Below are 15,068 nucleotides of genomic sequence, written 5' to 3'. Positions count from 1 at the left end.
CTTATTATTCCTCCTCCTCCTCCTCTTCTTCTTCCTCAATTTTTTTTCTACAACACTTCCATGACCTAATCTGTTTAAAACTCTCTCAAACATTAATAATAATAACAAAAACGATATCTTATAATGCTTCATCTTCCTCTCTCACACATGTGGTACTCTTTAATGTTTCATAATGCACTACTCTTCTGCTATTTTAACAGACTGCACTCATTTTGACCTCTCCTTCATTCCTTGCCTAAAAAATCCAACTGTTACAGCATTTCTTCTCTCCATTCTCTGAATTCGCCTTTATTGCATCCATCAAAATTTGTGTTAAATCGCATCTCTGACCTAAAACTTTAAAAAAAAAAACCCAGTTTGCTATGAATGTTCGCTTTCCATCAACCATTCTTTTTTTTCAACTTCAGTGACAATTCACCCCTCTCACCCCTCACTCTCAAAGCAACCATCCCACTCTTCTCCCTCCAAGCCTCCCTCTCACCTCTCTCAAAAATTCCCCCCTCACCTTTGTCCCACTTTTCATCCCCTCAGTCATCCTTCTCAAAGTTGCCCCCGCCTCTCATCCACAAAGCTGCTTCCTTCCACTGCCCTCTCACCTCCATCTCTTCACTCCACCTCCTCAAATCCTTAACTGCCTTCTTCCCCCTCTCTTTACCCCCTCTCCCCCAGCACCACAGAGCCTTTTCTCCTCCTCATTCGGCCCCCTACCCTAGCTATTCTGCAATACCCCACACTCTTTCAACAACCCTCCTTACCTCCCCCCTCGTCCCTTGTCCTACCCTCCCCCTCCCCTCCCACCCCCTGCACCCAAAGCCTCCTCCACTACCTCTTCATTAAAAGTGTGGACCTCAAATATCCAGGGCCTTCGCTCAAACCTTTCAGATCTTTCCATACAGGTTGCCACTGACAAACCAGACATAATCTGCCTAACAGAAACTTTCCTCCCCCAAGACGTGTCTGACTCCCAAGTATCTCTCCCTGGTTACTCCCTCCTCCGGTATGACAGACCTGAGCCTCGTCCTGGTGGAGGAGTTGCTCTCTTCATCAAAGACTCTATTCCTCACTCTCCATGCACTGCTCTCACTCCCCCACACCCCCAGGAATACCTCTGGCTACGGCTTCCCCTCCACTCCCACCTCATGTTTATATGTGTACTGTACCGTCCACCTAACAGTGATGACTCCATCTACACCTCACTATCCGAAAACATGGACCATCTTCTATCTTCTCATCCAAACTCTCTCTTCCTCTTATGTGGTGACTTCAATTGTCATCACGCCAGTTGGCTAGGTGTGGGTACCTCTCTCACCTGCCATGGCACCTCAGCAAAAGCTTTCTGCGACTCATTGGGACTGACTCAATCGGTCAACTTCCCAACACGGACCTCAATCAATGGTACTCCATCTCTTCTGGATCTGATTTTGACAAATTTCCCTGACAATATCTGCTGCTCTTCCTCCGCTCCAATCGGTTCTTCTGACCACGTCCTTGTCAAAGTGGACATCTCTCTGGCTATTATCAGAGAACCACCTCACTGCCGTCGAGTCTGGCATTTCACTCAAGCTGACTGGCAGGGTCTCCAAGCAGCCATCAAACTTATAGACTGGTCTCCTATTGCTACTTTCTCCAACATCAACTCATCCTGGGAATTCGTTCAAAGAAACTTGCTCTCCCTCATGCACAGATTTATCCCCTCTCGTCTTCAGTTGTCCTACCCTTCCTCCCACCCTTGGTTTACTGAAGCTTGTGGCGAGGCAGTTGTCCTGAAACAACTTGCCTTTGCCTCATGGAAAGCAAACCCAACTGAGGGCAATCTCGGTTCCTTCCATAAAGCTCGGAACAAGTGAGTATCTACCCTCAGGAGAGCCAGAAAACAACATCTTTCTAATCTCAAGTCTGAACTCTCAAACCTCTCTCCCTCCTCAAAATCCTGGTGGCGTCTAACCAAATCTGTTTCTGGTGAATGTTCCCCCTCCATCCCCTCCCTTACCTCAAAGGGCCGCACTGCTGATACCGCACGGGAAAAAGCTGAATGCCTAAACTCGGTGTTTGCAGCTAAATCTTGTGTCCAAAACCCATCACTTTCTATACCCACCTTACCCAGTCGCACCCAACTGTCCCTGGACTCTGTGTCCTTTTCTCCTGACAAGGTGGAGAGCTTGCTGTCAAACCTCGACTCAGATTCTGCAACCGGTCCAGACGGCATCAGCCCACGTGTCCTCAAAGCCTGCTCTTCTACTCTTGCTCACCCTCTCTCTGTTCTATTAACCCTCTCATTTTCTCAAGGTCATCTGCCATCTGCTTGGAAATCTGCAAACATCACTGCGCTGCATAAAAAGGTGCAAAAACAGATCCCTGCAACTACAGACCAATCAGCCTTCTCTCAATCATCAGCAAGGATGTGGAATCCATCATCGCTTCAGACATTAAATCCTTCCTCTTCTCCAATGGCTTGAATTCCGATCATCAATTTGGTTTCAGACCAGGTCACTCTACCCTGGATATGCTGCTTCTGCTCTCCCAACAATGGATGGACATACTCAATGCCAGACAGGAAATCCGAGCCGTATCCCAGAACATATCACGTGCTTTTGACACAGTCTGGCACCCTGCCCTACTCACCAAACTCTCTTCCCATGGTATCCAAGGCCATCTCCACTCATGGCTCGCAGACTTCCTCTCCTGTCGCAGTCAACGTGTGGCTCTAAATGGAGTTCTTTCATCCCCTCTTCCTGTCCAGGCTGGAGTTCCTCAAGGTAGCGTTCTGGGCCCTGTTCTTTTTCTGGTTTTCATCAATGATCTCTCCGACTCTGGAAAATCCTCTATATCTCTTTGCTGATGACTCCACCCTCTGCCGTACCATCGGTCATCCCTCAGACCGGCAAGCAGCAGCTTCTTCGCTCACTGCAGATCTGGATAAAATCATAAACTGGTCCAACACGTGGAACATGTCTTTCAATCCGGACAAATCTCACACTCTCACTTTGTCTCTTTGAAAGGACTGTTTAGAAAAACCCCCCCATCCACTTTCTCAACAATCCTCTGGAAGAAGTCCTTTCTTTCAAGCTTCTGGGTCTCACTATCTGCCATGACCTTTCCTGGGAAAGCCACATTTCAAACCTCGCCTCCAAAGCCAGTCGCCGACTGGGAATCCTCCGTCGTGCAGTCCTTCCTCGGCCCTCCTGAGCTCCTGACCACTTACAAAGCTTTTGTCCATAGCCTGATGGAGTACTGCTCTCCCCTCTAGGCTGGTGCTCCTGCCTCCCACCTTTGTCGGCTTCACGCTGTAGAAACCAGGGCATTTAGGATCATCGGCATCTCCCGCAATGAGGCTGAGTCTTTGGGCCTCTCACTCAATCACCGCAGGTTGGTCGGTGGTCTTTCTGTCTTCTACCGTCTCGTCTCCAGCCTTGCCCCCCCCCTCCCCCTGCTCTCTCTGCGATTTGTCCCCACCACATTTCCACAGGGCGCTCAAGGTCCGCCAACAACCCCTTTCTGGTAAAACTACCAAAATCACGAATCACTGCTCACCTTCACTCTTTCATTCCTCTTTTTCCCCACCTTTGGAACAAACTCCCTCACTCTATTCAATCCCATTCTTCCCTCCAGGCTTTCAAAACAGCTGTTCACCACCACCTCTTATCATCCCCCATCCAAATCGTCGATCTTTTCTACCCCCGATAATCCATCCAAGCCCGCTTCCTTCAAATTCCCTGCTTTCCTTCCTGAAAGTCCCTGTAATGTCCACCTTCTTTTCCCCATGTTCCTCGTCCCATCCCTCTCCCTTCCACAGATCTTCTAATGTGTCTGTCCCCCACTGTTTTGTCCCTCCCACTCCCGTCCCTCTTGTCTCATGCCCCCTTGCTGTGCATTGTGTGTTCCCTCTCACACGAGCCTCGACAAGGTATACAAAAAAAATAAATCACATTCAATTGAAATGAAGTTGTTCCTCGATCATAATGTGATGTTTGTGGACACACGGACAGACACACAGGAGTGATGCGATTGATTAACCCCACTTTTTGCTTTTGGATTTGGGAAAATATATATGTACAAGCCGGTAGGTGGCGATGGGTCGCCGAGCATGGAAACTATAAGATATAGAGCAAAATGGATAACATATAGCGATATGGAATCACCTTAAGATTATGCATATCAAATCTCATCCAGTTTCATCTTCTAATAACTACTCGGTATCCATTTGAATAAAAAGTACCGAAAATGCGGTTTGAAATCAGAAATCCCCAAAGTTTGAGGGGGTGCTGTGGGTGAACAAAGATCTAAATCGAAAATCCAGCTCGATCGTTTGTGCACAATGTATTCCAGACGATTAGTGTGAATTTTCATGACCATCCGACCATAACCCGAGGAGGAGTAGCATTTGGCGCGAAGGCACCTCCAGCTCTCGCATATTACCGATTTTTGCACTAATTGACCTTTGACCCCTGATCTAAGCGAAATCGGTCAATATGTACTGAGGCAAAGTTGTAGTACTCATTGAGTACCATGAACCTGCAAAGTTTCATTTGTATCGATGCACTCACCTGGTCGCTAAGGGGCCTTCAATTTTCACCAATTTTCGTGCATACCCTAATTGTAGGGGGCGTTGCGGGTAAAGTATTCCATATATCACAAAAACTGGAATATATTTGATAGAGCATCACCTGTAGATCATTCGTGCCAAATTTCATAACCCTACGTGGGATAATGGCTTTCGGAATTGATTTCGCTGAACAGTACCGATTTTGAAGGTTTTTCGGTTGCTGCAAGGGAACCAAAGCATCCTGAGCAACCATCACAATTTCCAAAGCACTAGGTCATAAGATGTACCTACCACCCGAGTTTGGTCAAAATCAGCCCACGTTTACTACCAATTATGCTGATGACAAACAAACAGACAGAAAATTACTGACAATAAGGGTCACATATTTCGGCAACCCAATATATATATATACACATATACACACCGCACTATAGACATGAAGTGGAATTCAAATGAATGAAATTGTGGGATTGAGAGGCATCGGTGACTATCTCGATTGTTGGGTTAAAGAAATTGTAGAGCTGATGAGCTGTTCGTGGGTGGTTTTTCTATCTGCAGCACGCAATCTCAAGTACTTTCCAGTGCATTCAACTTTGCACTCACATTGAACTTGAAGCGAATGTAGATCTGAGCCACTTCGTGGGGCTTCTCTCGCATTTCTCTCAGCTGCACCGTTGTTTTTTGCCCCCCCCCCCCGTCTTCTCGTCATTATTTATTATTTTCTGTCTTGTTGCTCAGTGACACAGGGTGAGCAACACTGCTTACCCCCTATTGCTCCTGTTTGCTGTCACTGCTGCTGTGTGTTTAGAAAACCTTGATAGCTGTGTAAGCTCAACCTGTTCCCGTTAGCTTACACTTACACTCATTTGTTTATCTTTCTGGAAAGCACAGGTCAAACAGCCTAACCCTCCCCCACTCTCCTTAGCCCCATCTCCTCTCACTTGTATTTTTATTAAATAATTGCAGTACAGCAGTTTTTTGATGTTTTGACTGATTTCACTTCTCATCATGATGGATGTCGATCAACAAAGATTCCTGAATTTTGGGGGTAGATGTAGGTTAGCAAATGCTATGGCTTTGTCAGCTGCTTGGTTAACCGTTGGGAAAGTGGACAGCCCTACCCCCTGCCCTACAAATCCTCACTTTACCCTTTTACTCATCGTGAAATATCAACACATTCGACAGGATGGCTGGGCTCTTGATACTCTGCATTACGATGATTCACAGCTTATGCTCTGGGCTGCTGTGAGAAGGCTTTTGAAGCATTCCACACAGGGCAGAATGAGGTACAAGGGTTCTGCGAGTGGGTGTGGGTGGTGGTAGAGACCTGGTTTGAATTATCCACAGTCGCTCTTTTGATTTCTCCTCTTTTCGACCATGTTTCCTCTTTTTGGCTTCCATCCTCCAAGTAAGATTAGTTCTTTTTTTGGGCAGCCTTTTACCCCTCCATGTTAACGTACAGGCTGGCGACTTCTGATTTGCACATCTTGACTTTCCAACTCATTATTGCCATCTGTTGCATGCTGCAAAGAGCCATTTAGAGAACGTGTCATTGCACTGGTCACGTCTTCTTCCTCATTAATCAGTGAATGGGTCAGTTATCTCTTTGACTTGCATCTATCTTGCCAAATGAAGGCAGATAGGAAGCATAAAGGAGAGGGAGTAAACCTGTATTTTGTAGTCACACTTATTATGTGTTACACTTTGATCATTTGGATGAGATATTTTCAAATTGTGGAATAATTTTCTCATAATTCTTATCATAACTACAATTCTAATACTTAGGCCTCTTCTTTTTGTCATTTTTCAGCTTTTTTTTGGGGGGGGGGGAGTTGTAATTCGATTGCATTGTCATTAGTCATTGCACAAATTAATTTCATGGAACCAAGTTGAAACACACCTTGATGACTCCACAAGTTTTGTTTCGAAAGCGAAAATCCCTTTGGTTTGAGACCCGTGTGTCACCGATATGGGGCAAGTTGCAGTGAGAGGTTTGCAACAGATTCGACATCCAGGCCTTCCCTCTCCAGCACGGTTTACTTAGTTTTTAATCACACGCCACGCTTAAAACAAATGCAACAATCTGCCATTGAGCATGTACACCTGTGATCTTTCTGGAATCCAATAAATAAACCATATGACACCTTTTCAATGCTCATCTTGCTTCCAGCTCTTTACCTCCTGCATTTGTACTCTCTCAAGTTTTGTGCTGTTACTGAGGCACAGGGGAAGTCATTTCCTTTGCCTGGACTGGGCAAGGGAGCCTGATGGATTGCTTGCTTCTATCTGGCTAACTCATCTCCGCAACAGGCGGATACTATCAGCAGAGAAAGGGTAGGGTTGAGGAATGTGCCAGGGGAGGCTGGGGGATATGATGGTGAGAAAGGCTGGGGGCATATGGGGGAGGGGTTCGAGGGAGGCTGCAGGAAGATGTGCCAATGCAGGCTCAAGGAATTCTAGCAGAGGGGGAGGCAGGATTGGGAGACGGGGCTCGAAGGAAGGGAGGGAAGACTGGAAGGATGAGGATGTGGAAGGAAAGGGGATCTGAGAGAGGGGATGGTGAAGGGAGTGGAGTTGGGGATGGGCGATGGATGAGAAAGGGGAGCCTGGGGAAGCAGTCCCAACAATTTCAGTGAAGTACTGGTTACATATGAAATAGATTTATGTTTGGTTGTGCATCTGAGTATGATATATGTCCTCTGAAATAAAAGAAATTTTGAGAGTAATATTGAAGCAATTTTACAAATCTTTGCCTTTTTTTTCTTTACTTCCATATTGTTTTCTTTCTCACTCTTGCCTCCCTTTTCTTTCTTGCCCTCTCACCCATATTTTTCCCCCATCTTGCTTCTTTTTATTTGCAATCAGTAGTTCACTCATCCACCTTTTGGCATCAGCCACTCACTCCTTCACCCCCTTTCTGGGGTCTTCCTCTCTCACCTCCTTTTTGACATCAATCACTTCCTGAACCCCTTTTTGACATCAGTCGCTCCCTCACATCCTTAATTGCTATCTATCGGACGCTTATCCTCCTTTTGGCATCTGTCAATCCTTGACCCCCTTTTTCACAGCAGTTGCTTCTTCACCCCCTTTTTGGCCTCTTGTGCTGCCTCACCCCCTTTTTGCCATCAGTCACTCTTCAACCACTTTTTGGAATCTGTATCTCCTTAACCCCCATTTTGACATCAATCGCTCCTTCACCCCTTTTTGCCAGCTGTTGCTTTTTCATCCCCCTTTTTGGCAGCAGTTGCTTCTTCGCCACCTTTTTAGAATCTCTTGCTCCTTTACCTCTTTTTTTGGCATCAATCACTTCCTGGACCCCTTTTAGATATCATTTGCTCCTTCACCCCCTTTTGGCATCCATCAATCCTTGACCCCCTCATTGGCATATGCTGCTCCCTCACCACATTTTTGGCATCCGTCACTCACGCGCCCCTCCTTGGAATGAGTAGCTCCTTCATCCCCGTTTTGGCATCACTCGCTCCCTCTCTTATTTCCATGTCATGCTCACCCTCTTTTTAGCATCTGTTTCTCCCTCACACCCTTTTTGGCATCAGTTGTTTCTTCACCCCCATTTTGTCAGCAGCTGTTCTTTCATCCCTTTTTTACCATCAGTCGAACCATCACTCCTATTTTTTCATCTTTCACCCCATCAACCCCCATTTTTTTGTTAAACCTGTCTCTCCCCGTATCCCCCATTTGGCATCAGTCGCTCCTTTACTCACTCTTTGGCATTACAAGCTCCTTCACCTACGTTGCGGAATTATAGTTCCTTCATCCCCTTATTGCCATCAGTCGCTGCTTCACCCCTCCCCCCCTTTGGCATCATTCGCCTCATCTGCCCCTTTTGGGCAACCATTTCTCCTTCACTCCTATTTTTTGGTTCACGAGTCAGTAAGTGACCACTATATTCGTTATGGATGTGTCTGTCTGTCTGTCCCGAGCATAGCTCCGTAGCTTTTGATCCGATCCTGATAAAATTTTGGTGGGAGGTTTGTATCATGATCTAGTTGTGTTTTCCGGAGAATGGGCGTGCTGCGCCCATTATGGGCGGAGCCACGCCCCAAAAAACATGTGTTTTTAGGGGGTAGCCGGTTTCAAGTTACATCTTCTCCTAGAGGGTTTGTCGAATCTGGCAGGGGTTTCGGTATTTGGTTAGCCCAATGGCACCTGCATAGCCCCACGGAGCTCGATTTTTCATTTTCGTCACAAGGTCACGAACTTAGAAAATGTCAAAAAAATCAATAAATTGGGCATCGAGCTCCTCGGGTTTTCAACTGTTTCGAATGAAAGTTGGTATGCAAGTTGTGCTCTTCGAGTACTACAACTTTCATCATTTACGTTTTTCCCGATTCCCGCCAGTTTGCCCGTGGCATCCCCTCGAAGGTCAAAAAATAAAAAAGGCGAACCGTGTACATTGCTCGTGAACCATCGCCGTCTCCAGACTTGTTATTATCTCTATTATAATACCAAGCTTGCACACTAAAAACTCTGCACACCGTCACACGATCCCTATGAAATTGCTGTGGCACTTTGCGGACATGCCGACAATGTTTGGGAAGTCTTGGCGTTCCATAGTACCACTTGCATTTTGCACAATGCGTATTTTTGTCATTCCCCGTGTATGGTCTGTCGTCTGCTACCAGCTATGTTGTACTGCTATCCCGTGCATGTGCACAGGTATCGCTAGTTATTATTTATTGTTTTTGGCTGTGGTTCTCCCTCACCCCATTCTTTACACCTGTCACTCTGTTGTCCTTTTCATCCTCTTGTGTTTTTTTTGATGTTGTTTCCTCTCACCACTTTGCTCCCCCCCCCCCCCACCTTGTCTGTTCTCTTCTCTTTCGTCATAAAACCCCGGTATTATTATTGTTAAGTTACGTGTGTGTGTGTGTGTGTGTGTGTGTGTGTCTGTTTGTGTGTGTGTTGCATGTGTTTGTGTGTGTGTGTGTGTGTGTGTTTTTTTTGCAGGTGCGGAATCAAGTCGGGGAGAGTTTTAAGGGTGGTGTCTTTTGGCGGAAATGCCTTGGAGAGGCTGCAACTTTGCATTCCTGGCTCTAGGAGTAGCCTTTGCAGGTTTGCAATCCCTCTACTGATGGCACTACTTTCATTCAACTTCTTGCTGTAACAACACTGTTCTCTTAAATGTGCTTGTGTTGTGGAATGTTGACATTCTCCAAGTTTACAAAAATCTGAAAAATTCGCTTTGTGTAGGGTATAATATTTTCAGGAAGCTGGAAATATTATAATATTGAGAAATGGCTTCAATGGACATCTTGAAGGTGTAACATTTCATTTTGTGCAAACCGTGATGAGTATTCGGTAAAACTTTTGTCGACAGCGATTCCTTCAGCGCGTGTTATTCCAGTCTTGCGATGCTGAACACCAAAAAAATTGTCTGTGACAGGTGTGTTCGTAAGACCTTAGTTTTTAATATCCACTTTCGTATATCTTTGTGTACACATGATAATGGATTGTGTTAAATCCAGGGTATGTGAAATGAACTGAAAATGAAAGAACCAGCAACTAGGTGCTACATATATATATATATATATATATATATATATATATATATATATATATATATATATATATATATATATATATGAATGAAGTGAAAAGATGAGGTAGAGGTGTCGTGAAGCAGGTGCAAATTGATCGCGATGAAGTAGTGTTCATGTGAAGATCAGTACAAACATAGGGCAGGTGTGTCTTCGTATGCTTTTTGGTTTTGTTGTTTTTTTTTAAGACTATGACCTGTTTTTCTGTGTCTAATCCCTCCCCAAAGTTTCACAGAACCAGTCTTTACCAAGCTCAACAGTCCCATCACAACATGGCACAAGTACAGTGACCCACCACACCGTAGGAACTTTGCCGAGCACCATTTTAGTGCCGGTCAATCGGAGCACACCGGGATCACGCTCGGAGTCGGTGCATCGCAGTGCAGTCGGGCTAACAGCAAAAGGCACAATGAGATTGGATCCATCTTTGAGAAGGGAAGCAATCACTTGGTCACATGTCACTAACTCTGGAAGCATTGTGAGCTTAAGTAGCCCAGATATCTTGGAAGATACGGAAGCTCCAGCGCCACCTATCATGTTGGTTGACACACGGACAAATCGACCCAGCTCTTATGACCTGCAGTGGAGACCGGGCCATGGTGGAGGATCCAGTCCCATCCATGGCTATCTCATTCGCTACCGCATGGTGAGTTTGGACCTTCATTTTAGGAGGGAAACATTGAACATCGCGCTTCCAGGAAGAATTTCTTTGCATGAATTTTGCAACTACTGTATTAGTCACAATCAATTACTACTCATTGTGTACAGGTCTCAGACAGTAGTTCAGAAGAGGTGTTGGGCACTGATGGATTATCTTGGCAGACCTTGCTATTGCCTTCAGACCAACGCCAATTTCGCCTCGCACCCCTCCGTTCGGCCGCCTTGTACGAGGTTGAGATGGAGGCACAAGGTGTGACGACGCATAGCTTACCTGCTATGTTTACCTTCCGCACAGGTCGTGGTACGTGGGTCTTTACAGGCCTTTGCATCTCATCAAAAGCTTTGTCGGTCGTCTTCGAGGACTTGACCTCTTTGCTGTGCTTCCACAATCCTTCGACGTGCAGATCGAGGAACAACAGGACGATCGCATGACAGGTCGAGGGAGCGAGAGCCGGAGAAGGGCAAAGAGAGAGAAGGATTTGAGGAACGCGTGGCACCAGAACATACCCAGCCTGCTGAACCAGGAACTCACACTGGTATAACATGAAAAAGATAAAGTATTTAACACTGCATATGCTTAAATGACTTTAAATTGTTAAAAAATATTATGAAGCTAAGATCGTAGGGAGCCCTATAGCCACAGCAGCTATGATGACCACCTGCTGAAATATGCGCTTATAATTGGGTCATTACTTGTGACTCCTACATACTAGTAATGTCCCTGTTTTTCTCACTCACCACAAAAGTGCAAACAGAATTAAGTATACCTTGTAAGCTCTGTATTACCTGAGACCATCCCATAAAAGTAATCTTGCTCCTTTAAGCCTTTCTGCATTTACAAACGTCGCATAACTTGATAACCAAATAATTAGTTCCATAGAGATGAAAGTGATGTTTGTTGGCACTTGTGTATAGTAATCATCTACCTGTGTGATACCCACAGTGTATTTGTCTGTCCACCTTAATAAGGACGATTTGAGTAGGGTTTTGAAGGCCAAACTTTTAACACGACTGTGTGTTCACTGTAGTCTATTTTTCTCAGGATAAAAAACTCGAAAAACATTTTCCATAAAAGAGTAATTACATCTCTTCTATTGGAATTGTAGATGGTGACTTACAAACCGAGCCTCATGGGCGATGTACAAAAACGTTTAAAAAATAAACAAGAAGCGAATACTTCGATATCGCGCGGCTGGGGGCAGTAAAAGTCTAGGTTAAGAATGATGAAACAATTTTGCAGTTATAAAATTTAAATGTAGACAAATGGACCGACAGCCCACCCAATTGGTAAAATGTAAGCTTTACTGATTTAAAGGTTACAGCAGAGCTAAAAATAGTTGATGGGCAAAATAATTAAATATAGTGGTTACACCTACTTCATATTTTTTTATACAGATAGTAGTTTTTTATGTAACTATTTACAGCCCTCAGATCAAAGGGACGTACGCGGCCATAAGTGTGACAGAAGACGTGACAGAAGACACAGGACAGAATAGCCAATTATATAACAGCGCAATGTCGCCGCGCTGTAAAAAAAAAATAGAATAAATGCAATGCACAATGGTGCATGAGAGGTGGAGTGAGGTGCATTGGAAAGTTTTAAGGGTTAAAAAAATTTATGGTCCCTGGGCGTTCAGAGTGTGAGGAGGAGAGGATGGGGAGGGGGGGGGAGCAATTGACTTTATGGAAACGTGTATCACATAGCAGGGCACAGGTAGAAACCAGTTTTGCAATCATAAATCATAAAAGTGAGGGGGCATGGGGGAGTGGTGGGTTTTTGCAAGTTTACTAAACACGATGGAATAGGGTTTTCCTCTTCAACTCTCTAGCAAGTGTGTTCACTTCATTTAATTACATTGCTCCCCTTTTATTGGCCCAAATGTTTATTACTTTGCCCTGAATCTATTGTAACTCCTTGGCTATGATAGGCCACTTTGTGACTTTGAAGTTAGAGTCAGACGCATGAACAAGTGCTAATTACAGGCAGGGATGATGTGTGTTGAAGGATGCCATCGTTGATCGCTTTACAAAGATGCACAACAGATGGTACACACTGACGTGTCCCAAAAATATATAAAGGTAGACTGTTTACAAATATAAATTTGCTAAATCTGTGGGTGGTGAGGGTTAATTAATAAGTAAAAGATGTGACGTTCAATATACTTTAAAAGTTTAACATTGGATGTAAAATGTAAGTTTGTACTTTTACAGAGTCAAGTAGAATTTGTAAACGGATAATTTGAACAACTGTAACATCCTTTGTGCAATGTAAGAAACGTATCGATTCGTCTATTGTTCTATGCATGGCACTGTGCTAAATGTTTTATTGGAGGTGGGGGGGATCTGAAGTTTGAGGGAGCCTGAGCCCCAATTCTTTTTGGAAGCTAACGATGCCTCTGCATGTAACTATCTAACCCAAGATAATCTTAATATGTGATTTGTGGACCAGGAGTTGGTGAACATGACAATATAAACCTCTACTCATCATGTAGAGCAGGCCTTTTCAGAGGCTTCTGGTGATCACTTGCATGATCCTCCACAAATCTTTTGAGGTGGGGGTGGGTGGGAGGTAAGAATATGATTACCCAAATGACTTTTTTTCTGTCAAAAGGATAGCAACCGAACAAAGTGTGACCTGGCGGGCCAAAGCAACAGTTTGTTTAAAATTCCTGACGTGTGAGATGCATCCTCAACCTAACTGATCCTTCCTGTTGGACTTCCACTGGGTTGCTAATTCAGATACTGTTGAACTTCCATTGGATTGCTAATAGAGAATTCTCTGGGTTGCTAATTAAGAAATGACAATGTGTCCAAAACGGAACCAATTTACTTTCTGATATTTTCATAAGCTGGTTCAGCAGCAAAAACGTGAAGACAATTATTGCCTTTTTTGTTGTTGTTTTGTATACATAGTCGAGACTCATGGAATATCTATAATTAGTACACTGAATGGATCAGGACAAAAGGAACATTTGCGAGAGGGAGGAAACATCAACAGCAGAGTTGAAGGCCAAGACAGAGGCAGACTTGGACAAACAATGGGTGTGGAGAGGAATGAGGGGTAGGATGGGATGCATGGGGTGGATAAAGTGGATATAGAAGGAAACTCTCAGGAGGGAAAACTGGAAATTTGGAAGGAGGAGGGACAGGGGTGGGGTTAACGAGGGTAGAAAAGATCATGGTTTTGGATCGGGGACGATCTGAGATGGTGGTGATCATCTGTCTTCAAGACCTGGAGGGAAGAATGAGATTGAAGAGAATATGGAAGTTGGTTCCACAGGTGGGACAAAAGTGAAGGTGGATTTTGGTAATTTAACCAGAAGGGGGTTAATGGTGGAGAGTGTGTGCCCTGCAGAAACCTGGGAGGAAAAAAAAGCACAGAAAGAGCAGAGGATGTAAGACCAGAAAGGAGGCGGTAGTAGACAGAGACCACCAAAGTATTTGCTATGGGGAAGTAATAGATCTATCACCACAGCTTCATCATGAGAGATTCCAATAATCTTGAAGGCCTTGATTTCCATGGTGGAAAGCTGAGCAAGATGTGAGGCAGGGTAGCCAACCCAGAGGGGAGAGCAGTACTCCATAAAGCTGCAGTTGAAGACCTTGTATGTGGATAGGAGTTCAGGTGTGCCAAGGAAGGACTTTGTACAACGGAGGATGCTCAGTCAGTGGCTGACTTTGGAAGCCAACTTCGAAATGTGGTTTACCCAAGAAAGATCATGGCTAATAGCGAGACAAAGTAGTTTGAATGACTGGACTTCCTTAAGAGGATTGTTTCGAAAGTAGATGCGGTGGAGGTTGCTGGATGGACCTTTCTGAGAAAGATAGTAAGAGTGTGAGATTTGTCAGGATTGAAAGACATGTTCCAAGTATTTGACCATCTTGTGATTTTGTGAAGGTCTGAAGAGAGGGAAGAGGCCGCAGCTTGCCTGTGTCTGAAGGATGAGGGATGTCATGGCACAGGGTGGAGTCATCAGCAAATAGACAAAGAGGATTTTTCAGTCAGAATGATCATTGATAAAGATCAGAAATAGAACTGGGCCCAGAACACTACATTGGGGCACTCCAGCCTCGACAGGGAGAGGAGATGAAAGCATTCTGTTGAGAGCCACATGTTGGCTACGACAGTGGAGGAAATCAGCAAGCCATGTGTGGAGTTAGCCTTGGATGCCATAGGCAGAGAGTTTGGAGAGTAAGGCAGGATGCCAGAATGTATCAAAAGCATGAGGTACAGTGTCTATAGAAAGTCTGTACCCCCTTTCCAAATTTTCACCTTTTGCGCCTCATATCCTGGAATTAAATTGCAT

The 15,068-nt window shown here is 44.7% G+C and overlaps 1 protein-coding gene and 1 long non-coding RNA gene across 2 annotated transcripts in view; one reads left to right on the top strand and one right to left on the bottom strand.

Moving 5' to 3' along the window:
- Nucleotides 1-15,068, bottom strand: part of LOC147031547 (uncharacterized) — a 65,366-nt gene that overhangs the window by 13,274 nt on the left and 37,024 nt on the right. The gene's annotated exons all lie outside the window — the stretch shown is intronic.
- The window catches only part of LOC147031548 (cell adhesion molecule-related/down-regulated by oncogenes-like), a 70,229-nt gene that overhangs the window by 24,833 nt on the left and 30,328 nt on the right, over nucleotides 1-15,068 (top strand). Inside the window, exons 2-5 of the mRNA XM_085864888.1 lie at nucleotides 9,512-9,616; nucleotides 10,329-10,747; nucleotides 10,870-11,062; nucleotides 11,166-11,297. Of these exons, the coding sequence (XP_085721014.1) occupies nucleotides 9,562-9,616; nucleotides 10,329-10,747; nucleotides 10,870-11,062; nucleotides 11,166-11,297 (799 nt within the window). The 5' untranslated portion in view covers nucleotides 9,512-9,561. The remainder of the gene's footprint in view (nucleotides 1-9,511; nucleotides 9,617-10,328; nucleotides 10,748-10,869; nucleotides 11,063-11,165; nucleotides 11,298-15,068) is intronic.

Source organism: Eptatretus burgeri, chromosome 2 (genome assembly GCF_056783735.1).
Source record: "Eptatretus burgeri isolate ZD-2024b chromosome 2, Ebu_testis_v1, whole genome shotgun sequence".
NCBI lineage: Eukaryota > Metazoa > Chordata > Myxini > Myxiniformes > Myxinidae > Eptatretus > Eptatretus burgeri.
The sequence above is the reverse complement of the archived record's forward strand: the minus strand, read 5'-3'. Positions and strand labels throughout refer to the sequence as shown.